The 14219-nt window shown below is 36.0% G+C and overlaps 2 protein-coding genes across 2 annotated transcripts; both read right to left on the bottom strand.

Moving 5' to 3' along the window:
- Nucleotides 1-672: 672 nt before the first annotated feature.
- On the bottom strand, nucleotides 673-5236 carry LOC147847535 (uncharacterized). The gene is made up of 8 exons (XM_087339074.1): nucleotides 4834-5236; nucleotides 3917-3989; nucleotides 3725-3799; nucleotides 3308-3369; nucleotides 3139-3207; nucleotides 3013-3041; nucleotides 1879-2074; nucleotides 673-1803 (listed from the first exon to the last, which is right to left on the bottom strand). Exons 1-8 carry the CDS (start codon nucleotides 4966-4968, stop codon nucleotides 853-855), a joined length of 1590 nt encoding a protein of 529 aa, XP_087195200.1. The 5' UTR covers nucleotides 4969-5236; the 3' UTR covers nucleotides 673-852.
- Nucleotides 5237-12652: 7416 nt separating this feature from the next.
- Nucleotides 12653-14215, bottom strand: LOC147847534 (uncharacterized; the record flags this gene model as incomplete). Its single annotated transcript, XM_087339075.1, has 3 exons — nucleotides 12653-13144; nucleotides 13882-14079; nucleotides 14186-14215. Coding segments are annotated over 3 exons (354 nt in total), but the record flags the coding sequence as incomplete, so codon positions are not given.
- Between the last annotated feature and the right edge of the window lie 4 nt (nucleotides 14216-14219).

Genomic DNA, 14219 nt, shown 5'->3' with positions numbered 1-14219 from the left:
ATGTATATGCATACATTACTTTTTGAATAGGATGTTGTTGCAATTCAGATATGCATAGGCCACACAATCCACACTTGGGAGAGGCGGCATCAAAGGGCTTATTACTCATTTTGTAAGTATATTCAATTTAATAAATTGACATTTATTCAAATTTTATTATGTTAATTTTATCCATTTGTTTTATATGGAGAGAAAAGATCATGGTCCTCCTTCTATGCTAGATGAACTAAAGATAGCCACATATACAAGTTGCAATTACCTCACAACAACACATCCTCCACCACCCAATTTTTTGTTGGCATCTCTTATCAATATGTTGCTAAATTGTTAAATACTTTAATCTACAATTATTTATGGGTTGTCTTCTCTATCAAACTAAAAAAACTTCCAAGAAAACATAATGAGCAATTGGTTGTAAAGTCATCATACTGAGAAAGTCCATTGCCAACGAAGTACAATATCATATGCATGTGGCACTCTTACAAGTAAAACACCACATAGGCAATATGAAAGGACTACTTAAAACAAAGATGCCTTTCATATTGTTCATCACACAAGCACATACTAACATAAGAAAAGATGCTCTTAAACAATAATTACAAGTAACTACCAACTCTGAATCATGTACATGTTATAAGCTTTCATCACATTTTTCTGGACAATTTCCAAACGTCCATAAGAGACCACCTCAAGCTGAAAATATTTTCATGATACATAGTTCTCTACAAGTTCCTTGTTCAATCAAGCCTTTGATTCTTTCCAGAATTCCTTACAAGAATAGTGTGGGTGATCCCTATATGTATAACTAAATGTCCACAAATTTTACAAGTAAAATATCTCATTCAATTGGATCTATGGAGGTAATTCTATGATGGGGGACTCACATAGGGAAGATGATCGATGGAGGCTCTTTGCAAAGACAACCGACGATGATATGGAACGGCTTTTCTTCACCGAAGAAGGTGACAAATGCTTTATTTGGGGTTTATGACCAAGTTCAATGTTTTGAGGTGGTGTAGGAAGCTTGTGGAGCTCATTGATGACAGGAACAGATAAAGGTGAGGCGGTTGTTGGAGAGGCAGACGGTGATAACTTGGGTGATACAAACCCCACAGGAATAGAGGACTTGTTTAACTGATGACGAGTATGTTGATATGTGGTTAAATTTGGCCAAACCATATCACCAACATCTTCACTCCTTTGTCTTGTGTGCACTTTTGGCTTCATTTGCAATGGCCCCGAATGACCATATCTTGCTGGCAATGGTCCAGATTGAGTATAGCTTCTTAACATAGAAGATGATGATGCATTTATATCTTGCATGTGTGTGAAATCCATTGAAGAGCCTACTACATGTCTCGGGTTCCAAGTCGAATGGTGGTTTTTTATATTAGTTTCATGGGAACCCACTCCATCATCATCATCATCATAATAATAATCACCATCACCATCACCATCATCATCATAGACCTTCGTGTCAATCACATGAACCTTCTTGTTTGTTTCAAACCTTACAGAAGGCTGATTATGCATCCTTGTATTGGTGTTATTTGGATTGGGTAGTGCATATTTTGCAGCCTCCTTTTGAGGAAGCTTTTGCAACAAAAAATCTTTGGTGCCTATCCCACTCAATATTTCTTGTGTATTAGATGAGGAAGCAAGGGGAGGTGTAAGCTCATCTTCATCTATGATATTTGGTACATCGTCATCTAATGTTCTATCGATTTTAAGCTTCTGCGAAAATTTCTTCACTGACGATTCTACCGTGTTCAGAGTCTTGAGACTTTTGTTGAACAAATGACACTGCACAGGTTTTAAGATAATATCAAGTCAAGAATCTCTTTTGCAAAAGATGGGATTTATGGTAAACAAACCAACCTGTGCAGTGTAGTGTCGAATCACTTGTGTTACTAGGCTAAGCTCTTGTCCATGTTGCAGAGACTTGAAACGGATATCAAATTGCATTTCCTGTTTCCTTAACTCCTCCTTTATTGCAGTTAATTTATCTCCAGTTATATCCCCTTTGCTACCTTTGCTTTTTATCTTCTGAACTCCTAGTTGGTCATACAGCCTCCTGCAATATCAAGCATATGGTTGAGTGCTTGAAAATATAATCACTAACAATAAAGACATCTGCATGGTTTGTTTTTATCACATTGCTATTATCACTGCTAGCAATCTCCAAGTCATCCCACTCATCATGACTTGTTTTTTTCCTCTTTAAAGTTTGGGCATCACAGGCTTCACGTATTACACTTTTGTCGGTATTTAGAATTTACTGAACTTCTACCCATGAAACTCCCTCTTCCTAGAAGAACATGTCTAAGTATGCACCTATGCAAAAGTATGTTAGGCATCTGCATAAAAGCATGGCAGTAGCACTGTCCTATGTATTCCTCAGAAAATCTGGACACTATTATTATAAGATGTATCATGTTTTATGACACGATGCAAATTTAGCTGGGTATAGTGGAGAGCACTGATGTTAGTGGTGGGTATTTATGCCAGAGTATTTTGCAGAGCAAGCAACTCTACGTCTACTGGTTCGTCACACCTTAAAGAACATGATTGGATGGATGAGGTAACGAGGAGACAGATTGTATAAACTAATGCCAATCCTCGGATGAATGCAAATTCTTGATCAAATGTGAACTGTAAAAGCTAGATAAAGAGCATACTCTTACAAGGAGCTACTACCTCCACAATGAGTAGGACCAAATAACTTCTGATTTGTGACTACAACTAACCTAGGATCGAGAGTCAAGAACTCCTAGGTGAAACCTGTCAAACGAAGAATGTTTCCCAAATGAGAATTATTTAACATGGCTAAAGAGATAGTCGGGGAAGCATATATAACAGCCCAAACACACTGGTCAAGAAATGGATTGGCATGCATTGTATGTGGTCTGTTTATAAACTTTTATGTCCTTGGAACAGCCTTACCGAAGAACCTAAACAAGAGGAAAACCTATCCATAGGATCATAAATAAACAAGAACAAAAGATGACTCACCTCTTTTCTTCATATTCCCTTTTGATTTCCTAGGCCACAAGAAAAGAAATTTGTAAGATATAGATAGCTTGTCTGTTTCTCCCATCAAGATGTCAGAGAACCCACAATTTATGATTGTTAAAATACCTCAATGGACTGGAGCTCTTTGATAAGAGTATCAGTGGGCTTAATGATGGTCTGAGAGACATGTGCTGCCTGAAATAATAAGAGATGAGACGTTTTAGTTTCAGAAAACAGAAGAAAAAAACACTCAACAACGACATAAATCCACAATCTACTAAGGTAATTTGCTTACATAAATTTCAAGAAATTTTGAGATCTCAAACTGGACTTTCGCCAGCATGCTAAAGACATTCACTGGATTAAAAAGTAAGAAATATATTAGCATACCATTTAAGTTTTAACCACGTTATATTTCTTTTCTATATGCATTTCTTAACAGAAAAACATGCAAGTAGCAAGCATGTATACATACAACACATGAAGTTTGGATATATGCAAATAAAACCAACTGCATTTGGTGCCCTTTTTCTAAAACAAGTCTCTCCGTTTGTCCATATTGAGACTCAAGTAAAAGCTTTCTTGTGACAATACAAACGCTTTAGCATTTGATACTTTGAAAGAAATCTCTAAGAAACTCAATCTCCATACATATCTGTACATATGCATGTGTGAATGGGTGTTCCAGCAAGTTTAAAACAGATGGAGGTACCTGTCTCCCCATCACTTGTTTTCCCAAACATTTCAAGCATAGATGACGTCATGTCTTGGATTGCTCTTGCAAAATCTGCAAAATGTTAACAAAATAGTTTCAAAGATGTTCAACATTTCAAATCTAATGTAGAATAAATATTGACATAAAAAATAATAGCAAACTAGAGGAGATGTGTGTTTAATGTTTTACCACAAGAAGCACCAGATATAGTTTGTGCAGCGGCTAGGAGGTTATCGTACTGTTCTTTCATACCCTTTGCAATCTATAGAAAATTATGGTAGAAATACAAAAGAAAGATGCATAATTTGAAACAAAAAAATGATGACAGCATGATATATTCTACGAAGTATTTAAACAAAATCTCACGAAATAAGACGCATGCAATAAAGAATCCTATGTAACTAAAACATATATTAGCAAAATCTCAAAATATATGTATTTTTTCTTCATGTGTACAATCCTCCTTCTAGAGCTGTGCACAGATGGCCATATCAACAATCCTGAACTCAGATTCAGCAAATTAGGCGAGATTGTTTAACTAATGAAAAATGTATCTAATTGATCAATCTTCAAAGATCTGTCTTTCTGTGTAATGAAAAATGCTTCAAAAAATATGACAACTCAATTTTTCTTTTACTACAGAAAAATGTTTTGAATGAAACAAGCTGCAAAGATCATCCTCCAGACCTTAACACAGATGCTCTGATCGGTCTGAAACTTCGATTTCACAAATTTGACTAGATTTCTTGGCTAAAGAACAAAGGTTTCCAATTCAGCAAAGCAGTCAAGATCTCTTGATTAATTAGTCAATGTGAAAAGATAATCTGTATTTAATGAGAAATACTTTCGACAATGACAAATTAGGTGGAATATATAAATCATATAAAATCCACTTATTGCTAATAATGACAAGGCAATACCTTTTACTTTTACTAAAATTAGACGAAATTTCCACCAATTTCAAGAGAAGAAATCAATCCCAGAAATCTATCTATAACGATGCTTCAATCAAAGAATGGATCATAAATTAATGCACGAAAAGACTGATGAACGACGTGATGAAGAATCAACAGTTACACAACAGGCCGTAGTTACAAGAAAGCTACCTTCATGTTTTCTGTAATCTTATCCATATCCTTGGATGGAGGATCTGCCAGAGTGGCCGGAGGAGAATTCTTCTCTTTGGAGGTATACTTGCTTAGAGAGAAACCCCGTTGAAGCTTCTTAAGAGAGGACCTCATCTCTCACTCTCTATCTCTATCTCTCTCTCTCTCTCTCTCTCTCGCTCGATTGAGTATGGAAATTCTCCTTCTGAGATGAGATTAAGAAAGAAGATACCAGTTGTTCCTTTCTTTCTTTCTTTCTTTCTTTCTTTATTTCTTTCTTTCTTTATTTCTTCTCCTCGTCTTTCTTCTTATTCTGTAAGCGTAAACCGAATCACAGCGTAAAGAATCCTGCAATCGCCATGGTTCGCTGTGAATGTGTGTGTGTGTATCTCTCTGTCTGTTCTGTCTGTCTGTCACTCGGGTCACACAAATCAAAAGCTTGACTTTTACTTTCTATAAACCAAAAAGAGGGAGGAAAGGTCAAGGTCAACAAGAAGAAGAAGAAGAAGAAGAAGAAGAAGAAGAAGAAGAAGAAAACCACTTTCCTTCAAAACACAAACAACTCCTCTCTTTTCATACATATACATAATGTATACAGTATAATGTATAATGTATACGTATACGTATACGTGTATATGTATAATGTATAATGTATAATGTATATGTATATGTGCATATACATAATGCCAACTCACTTGGCTGGTCTCTTCTCATGACTTTCCCCTGCACCCAAACTAACATGTAGAAACTGGCTGTGTTTCAGGTGTGGACACGTGTGCTCGGGAATCGTAGTACCTATGTCCTGGAATCCATGTGCTTCACGCACGTACCCATAGATATGTGTGCTCTGGATGCCGAGGAGCCAGGCAGGCTTAGATACAGTGTTCTCTTACTCTTCTGGGGAAGGTTTGTGTGGACATGCTATTGCGTTCTTGAGACTAGCACTCGCAACCTCAATATCGCGACCGGAAACCCGAATGATGGCAATGCTACATATTTGTATGCCATCATTCTTTCAACTGTGGGGGCATGTTTCGACTCTCTTATACAATGTGTAAATGCATTTTCGGAATTTCCTCAAGTAGAATTCACGGTTTTGGTAAGCTTCCTATCATGTCACATAACCACAAAGTATTCAATCGACCAATCTAGCGCAAATTAGATCATGGTTGTGTGGATATTGATGTCTATATGTATACCCACACAACTAGGTGGGTTGCTACCACCAACACCAGCCCCTTTAAACTAAAAAAGTTCAAATCCTTCAAGGAGTTATGTTGACAATCTCTACTTGATTGTCTAAGCCTACTCGACCTTCCACTGTACATCTTTCACGTATTCTTTTTACATCGTTCTTGCATCATATTATCAGTTGCAGGCAATTATGTTATTGACATTGTCTCATTCGTTTTCTTCACCATTCACAATTGATAATAATATAACACAGTTTCACAATTTGAGAAGGGATTGATATACATAATGTACATGGAACAAAGTCCTACATCCAAGGATACATAAGTTTTTCACATCGTTTGCATGAGGCAAATAATAGCATTTGCTCACATGGCTTCAGCCCTACAATGAGAGATTAGCCAAAATAATCCACCGAATTGACTTTGAACTCACATGCAATTTCCAGAAACTTGCCACTCATTAGAGCCCTTATGAATGTAAGAATCGATTTTATTTAACTTGTCGAAACATTAAATTCTCGAAAGTATTCAATGCATCAATGTCATGGGGATCCAAGTCTAAAGTGTGAACCACCATCTAGATGAAACTACCTTGATCTCTTATATCAAGGTGCATGCTTTTTTACAACTAATCCATACGTTAAATCACGATAGTTTGACTGAACCTGCATGAACTCCTTAAGAAACCTAAATGAAAGAAAAGAAAATGGGATTCAACAATTTCCAAACTAAAGTTTAAATAATGTCATTATTATCTGCAAGCAATCTAAGCATGTTAATTAAAGCTGATTCTCATTCTTTCTATATTTCTTCTCTATCTTTTATGTAAGAAACCACACGTTCCCATGAAACTATATACCATTCTCCTTTTTGTCTCTTCGATCCTATTATGTATTTAGCATCTTGTGCACTCTTGATCAAAATTGATTTTGAAAGTAATTTTAAAGAAAAACATGTAGATGTTAAAGCTCACACTAGAGGCAATTCATATTATATCACTTGGATCATTGCAATAGTTATTCATTATTTCAACATATGCTAAATGATGTATAATAATAAACAACGTTGGCTACAAGTGTATCAATACCAACGTAGAGATAACGTAGATATGCATGATAATGAGATTGTATTCACTCAATTGATGATATCACACATGCTAATGGCATAGTTATCAAAGAAACAAAGAATAGACAAGCTTCGAAAGAGACTACACATTGTTCTTGTAGTGATTGAAATACCACATATGCTAGGGATATGTTTATTTAAGGCATCCAGTAATACCACATGGTTGATATCGTGTATGTTATGGGAACAAGGTATAAAAAATTGATAATATCAATTAGTTGTTGCTTATGTTTTGTAATTGATCAGAGAAGGGAATTTGTCCTTTGCCAACGAGGACTATAAAAAAGCATTATTCAATCAAGACTAAGTTTCATAAATGTGGATTGTTGTTGCCAACTCATAGTTCGGGACTAGTTCAATACGGCGTGGAGTTTGTTGTGGTGAAGAAATGTCTTCTAAACAATTCAATCTTCTCAAACATCCTTGTACTTGTTACTAGCTTAATAAGCAATGTATTGGTGCTTCTGAAAGCATGAAGTTGAAAAAATGTTCAAACAAGAAAAACGTCTTTTGAAAACTAAAATTCATACCTATATTCTAATCTATCGTAGTTATAGTTCTTGTCACCATTTATACCTTATTGCAACTTTTTTCCAGACTACTAACTTTTGTACATTTCCGAAATGAATTTCTTATGTTTGCAAATAAGAGACAATATACATAAAGTCTTGAAGTCGGGTTTCATTGATATTTTGACGAGGACGTGTGATTTTTCATTATAATAATGCATAAATACAATAAATTTCCATTAAAGACGTGTGTTTATAACAAAGTATTAGCATTAGGTTTGTGAAAGTTAGACCTCTTGATTGTGACGATTTATATCTTCATGTGGTAACATTTACCATCTTCTCTCATTGGTGTTTAAAACTTGACCATTTGAATTTATTTCATAAAGTGACATTTAGGATAATATACTTGTAAAGAAGTTTATAAGAACAATGTTAGCACGATAATGAAAGAGAAGGGGATTCGCAAAGGAGAAAACAAGGAAATTTCCCTTGTAGTTTGTTGCCCACTCTGAGGCAGTGGAGGTGGTTGAGAGTTGTTTGTAGATGTTGGAGCAAGGACAGGTGTCGATGCTGGAACATGGCTAGGTGTAGGTGTTGGAGCATCGCTAGATGTGTTTTTAGAAGGAGCTGGTGTTGGAGCACTACTAGATGTGTTTGTTGAAGGAGCTGGTGTTGGAGCACTACTAGATGTGTTTGTTGAAGGAGCTGGTGTTGGAGCACCGCTAGTGTTTTTTGATGGAGGTGGTGCTGGAGAATATACATTAAACATCAATATTTTAAAGAAAGTTAGCATAATGTTGTTGAGGAGAGCACTGATACACACTTAATGTTTCGCATATTTACCAAGGTGCCCCATTTGAAGCTCAATATAAGGCTTTTCTTTAAATTTGGGTTAAAACATGAAGCTCCCAAATGTGAACATTGGAGGCTCACATTCTTCTAAATACTGAAGTTCTCAAATGTCAGTATGGACGCACACATTTTCTAAATATTCATTAGAACTCACATCTTCCAAATACTCTTTAGAGCACTGATACACACTTAATGTTTCGCATATTTACCAAGGTGCCCCATTTGAAGCTCAATATAAGGCTTTTCTTTAAATTTGGGTTAAAACATGAAGCTCACAAATGTGAACATTGGAGGCTCACATTCTTCTAAATACTAAAGTTCTCAAATGTTAGTATGGACGCACACATCTTCTAAATATTCATTAGAACTCACATCTTCCAAATACTCATTAGAGCATGAAGTTCCCAAATGTGAGTATGGATCCTCATTACCATTTCTATCAAACACAGTTTGGCAAATTTGGGCATTGTTTTAGTTTTGGTTTTTGTGATAATTAGACGCTTGAGCTCCTTATTTCAAAATGGGCCTTGATTGATTATCAAAACTTACCAAGATACCCCATGGCATTTTAAAATATCCCAAATGCCCTTCAAATTATTGTTTTGGGAAATTGATGAAGATACTCATCCAATTTCATTATCAAGCTCGAAAACCAAATATGACCCTGTGAGATTGATACATAGATTTTACGATCATTCTGGGTCATATATGACCATGTGTGTGTGTGTGTGTGTGTGTGTGTGTGAGAGAGAGAGAGAGAGAGAGAGCTTTTTAATGTTACTATCATCCTAGGTCATATATGACAATGTGTGTGTGTGTGTGTGAGGGAGAGAGAAAGGGAGAGAGATTTTTAAGATCCAATTACGATCCATGAGAAGGGGCATAGTCCATGATGAGGATTGAACTTCGGTTCCCTCCATTTTATGACTTTTGGTGCTATTGTGTAACACACCAAGCATAGAGAGAGGGGGGGGGGTTTTTCCACCTCCATTTTATGACTTTTGGTGCTATTGTGTAACACACCAAGCATAGAGAGAGAGGGGGGGATTTTCCACCATCAGGAAATTTGGCATAACACCCCTTGATTTCCAAATTTGCTCATAATACCCCTTGCGCTTTTTTAGAATTACCTAAGATACCCCCAAATTAAACTTATGTTTTCCTTTCCAAAAGTAGGAAAGAAAGAAAGATATATTAACGTCTTTTAAGAGGCTAAAATGGCTTATAAGACCAAACAAGAGTTAAACATCTTAAGTAAATAGATACATACATAGATAGATATTTTTAGTGTCCATACATATATATATATATAGAGAGAGAGATAGAAGAAGAAGAAGAAAAAGATAGGGGTGGCCCATACCTCCTCCTCGGCCGCCGCCGCCGCCATTGCCAAAAGCAGCGACACAAGTTTGGATTACGGTGGGGATCGTGATGGCGCAAGTAGACAAGGCTTGCAACGCGACGGTAGAGTTAATGTTGACCGATGTTTGGTTGAGAATCTCGCAAAAACACGTGGGTTGGGACGAAATGATGGAAGAGAGGGAAGCACAACAAAGTAAGCCCGGTGAGCCGACACCAGCACCTTGGAAATATGCCATGCACGGTGTCAATTGCAAGAGACCTTGTTGGCACGTAGCACTCAATGCTTCCACGTGACATGCGGGACGGCCTACCATTGGCATGATCACAACTACCAACACCATCACTAAGGCGAGTCGTGCCCCTTCCATCATTCCTTTCATAAAATGCTATGCAAGGAGTATACAAGCTTGAATTGATCAATTTTGTTGTTCTTCTCCTTTCTTCTCTTGAGATTTTGGTTTTGTTTTTCTTGTTCTTGTTTTCTATTGTCTTTCCCCAACGCTTATTTCTTTAGTGTTATACCAGATTAAGGAAAGAATGTGGAAATGAAGTGCCCTATTTTAGTCCCCACGTCTCTCCAACTTCCACTCATATATATATATATATATATATATACATATATGTATGTATGTATGTACTCTAGGCTCATGCATATATATATACATCCTAGCACAAAAATAATTTTGACCATAAAGATCATAAACAATATTAAGGCTAAGTTTAATAACTATGTGGATGTCTATGTCGATGAATATTCTAGACAAAACTATGATATGGACACTAGATCTAGGGTCTTTAAATATATAAGAGCCATCTGCCCTCTTATTTAATTCCTGTCCATCTTACTTCATTTGAAATGCGTGAGTAATAAGGTCAAAGTATTTGATCCTAAGAGGGACCTCCTCACTAGTTTTGGGGTGTGTCAATTTAGTTATCATAGATCTTTAGCCATCATCAATAACTTGAATGTCATGCCCCAAAATGTATCCCGTGCATCTATTCCATACTCTTTTCAATGTTTTTTTTATCACCGTGAGTGCTTTTGTGTCACTAGCATGACATAAATATATTGATTGCTAAATAAGACATTTCTAGAAACATTTAGTAGACATTTCTTTGGCACTAACAACCAACTATGTATGTCGCATCGCCCCTAAATCCACCTTGAAGGACTAGTCAATGTCTTCACTCGAGGTATAATAAACCAATAACATATTGTGTAAATATCATAGAAGAAATAGTCAACCAACAAATGACCACACACTAGCCATATATGAGCCATTATTTATGTATAAATAATAAGAAATAAGAAATCAAGTGTTCATTACTCTATGATGTTGCATTTGGTTGGTCATGGCATATTTATAAAGACATCCTATGCTACAATCACTCCACTCTATGCGAGAGAAACATAAAAAGAATCTTCATTCAAAACCACTTGTTTTTTGTAAAATCTTATCCCTAAAGGGAAAAGATCTAGTGCAACTCCTTTGGTGCTTGCATTGGTGAATATAACACATACAACAAAAGAAGAACCTAAATGGAATTCCATTTCACAATTAACAAGGCAAATTGATAAAGCAAATACATTTAGTGGAAAGTGCATTCAAGCTTGAGTATTCATAAGGCTAAAATGGTTGGGCATAAAAGGTTACAATATGATTGGTTGGGCATTAGATCAAATCCTAGTTGGCACCAGGAACATCACGATTCTCCAACATGCCTTGGCCTAAACTATCAACAATATGTTCTTGCATCGATCAAACAATGACAAAACTCACCATCTACACCATGTAAACCCAATCTCGGTCCCTTGTAAGAAATAAAGAGGTTTACATAAAACAATCACATCACATTTCTCAAATGTAGCCTACATGGAATTCCATTTCACAATTAACAAGGCAAATTGATAAAGCAAATACATTTAGTGGGAAGTGCATTCAAGCTTGAGTATTCATAAGGCTAAAATGGTTGGGCATAAAAGGTTACAATATGATTGGTTGGGCATTAGATCAAATCCTAGTTGGCATCAGGAACATCACGATTCTCCAACATGCCCTGGCCTAAACTATCAACAATATGTTCTTGCATCGATCAAACAATGACAAAACTCACCATCTACACCATGTAAACCCAATCTCGGTCCCTTGTAAGAAATAAAGAGGTTTACATAAAACAATCACATCACATTTCTCAAATGTACCCTAGCCTAACCTATCAGCTATATGTTTTGACATTGACCAAACAAAAAAACATCATCTACAATGGCATACACCATGTAAACCCAATATTTATTCCTTGTAAGGAACAAAAAGGTTCGTATAAAACAACCATCCACGTCACCTTGGTATTTCAAAATCAACTTTACTCCCTTATAAGAAGCAAAAAGGTTCTCATAGAACATCAATCATTCATGTTCACTTGGTTTTAAATCAATTACAAAGGTAGATAACTACATAGAAGCACCTCCTGATAAAGAGGGCAAATGGTCTTAAAAGAACAATATCATAAAACACCAAAAGATTTCAGATCATTAAGGTATACATAGTATATCCAAAGCTATAGATACACATAAAACAGTTGGAATCAAATTACCCTAGTCTAGAGATGAGATTGGATTCTGAGGTGAAATAACATAGTCTCGCGGACAAAGGAAATTCATCTATAGGAAACTTTCTCCCTACACTTTGTGAGCAATTGATTGGGGATTCTTAAAATACACCTACCAAAAGGACTGTTGAGAATAATGAAAGCAACACAAAAGATATGGAACAAGGTTACAAAAAGTGCTGATATTAAGTTTCTCATGTACTTCAAAAAATATCAAAACAGGGAAAAATAATACACTTATAATACAGGATTTGGCAGAATGCAAGGGGAGTTTGACGAAGAATGAGAATTCTTCTTGTTCTTCTTCAGTTTTTAGATGTATACTTTATTGAAATCATGGTTTTCTAGTGAAAGAAATCATAGTGTACCTCCCTTTAAAGAGGTTTGGACAGGTAGGAACTGATAATTGGATGATACAGGTGCAAATACTCATTATAATCAGATGATACTTTACAAAGAGGTAGGAACTTATAACCAGAATACATTAGCATAAATACTCAACAAAACACGTTGGCTCTTAATTAAATCAATTCATGTAGCTGAAGGCACAACACTGCTAGTTGTCTTTCTAGAATACTCCCTTGCATAGGCTCTATAATCTTCTAGAAGTTTGGTGTTGACCTTGTTTTTCATCGATTCCAATAACTGGTTCAATACCTGAACACGAAGATAATGGTCGCTATTAACTAATGTTTAGTAAAAATATGAATGATTGCTTACATCTCCATTATACCCCATGAATCTCTTACATATGACAGAACGAATCTCGGTGCTGAGAACATGTAAGGCAAAAAGCTTCCCATTTAGACTATCAATTGTTTAAAACCTGTCTCACCCAAATCATCTCTAAGAGCTAAAATTGAGTACTATGTTCACAAAGAAAGAAATAGGTGAAGATATAAGTCTAGGAAACAATACCACAGCCATTTACATTCACACAAGCTCTTAAGCATGGTCTAAATTGCCCTACACCAGGGCCTGCGAGAAGGTACGGTTGATTGTTTTCTAGTTTCTTACATTCACATCTGATGGCACCAAGCTTCAGATTCTATACTTCATTTTACCATATGTAGTTTGAAGTTTATGGTTTACACAATGGAGAGGGGTGTTAAAGCCAGATTGAACTCATGAATTTTGAATGAATAAATTTCTTGTGAAAGAAATAAAACCTTTTCATTCGCATGATTTCATCTCCACTCTACGAGAGGAAACATATCACACCTCATCTGTTTGGCTTTTAAATCTAAACATTTTAACTCTGCTCGCAAAACATAAAGCTAAAGCACAAACATATATTACAGAAGGATTATAAAAAATAAACAACCCGCTCTTCCCAAAAAAGTCACTTTGAATAGAAAAACGAATATGTAAGGCTAAATTGTCAGGAAGCATACCATTTCTCCAACACTTTTAAAGGCCTCCTCTGGTATCATCGCCATAGAAGGTGGGATGGCAAACTTAACACTCAATTTTAGATGTCCTTTTAACCGTGACGAGATCCCTCTTTTCTCTGAGTATAATATTCCATTTATGCTTAGCACAAAATCAGATGGCTTTAGAATGTAGTCTAAACCACGTAACTCCCATTGTGTCTGCAAGACATTGGTTTTAAATTTAAGAAAACCCAGGAACACAAGCTTCTTAAGCCCATATTGGCACACTAAAACGTAAATATACACAATTCAGTTTTTTCCTTACTGCTTCCAACGTAAGAACTCTGTCAACACCCTTT

Source organism: Azolla caroliniana, unplaced genomic scaffold (assembly GCF_043228905.1).
Source record: "Azolla caroliniana isolate FFs.n. ecotype wild unplaced genomic scaffold, voAzoCaro1.0.p SCAF_889, whole genome shotgun sequence".
Classification (NCBI taxonomy): domain Eukaryota; kingdom Viridiplantae; phylum Streptophyta; class Polypodiopsida; order Salviniales; family Salviniaceae; genus Azolla; species Azolla caroliniana.
Note: the sequence above shows the minus strand (reverse complement) of the source record. Positions and strands in the feature narration are given on the sequence as shown.

Excerpts from the sequence above, each read along its gene's own strand:
- LOC147847535 (XM_087339074.1), bottom strand. The coding sequence starts at position 4,968 with ATGAGGTCCTCTCTTAAGAAGCTTCAACGGGGTTTCTCTCTAAGCAAG. Across the intron at positions 3,990-4,833 it reads AGATTACAGAAAACATGAAG|ATTGCAAAGGGTATGAAAGA; the intron begins GTAGCTTTCTTG and ends AATTTTCTATAG. Across the intron at positions 1,804-1,878 it reads TTCGACACTACACTGCACAG|TGTCATTTGTTCAACAAAAG; the intron begins GTTGGTTTGTTT and ends AAACCTGTGCAG.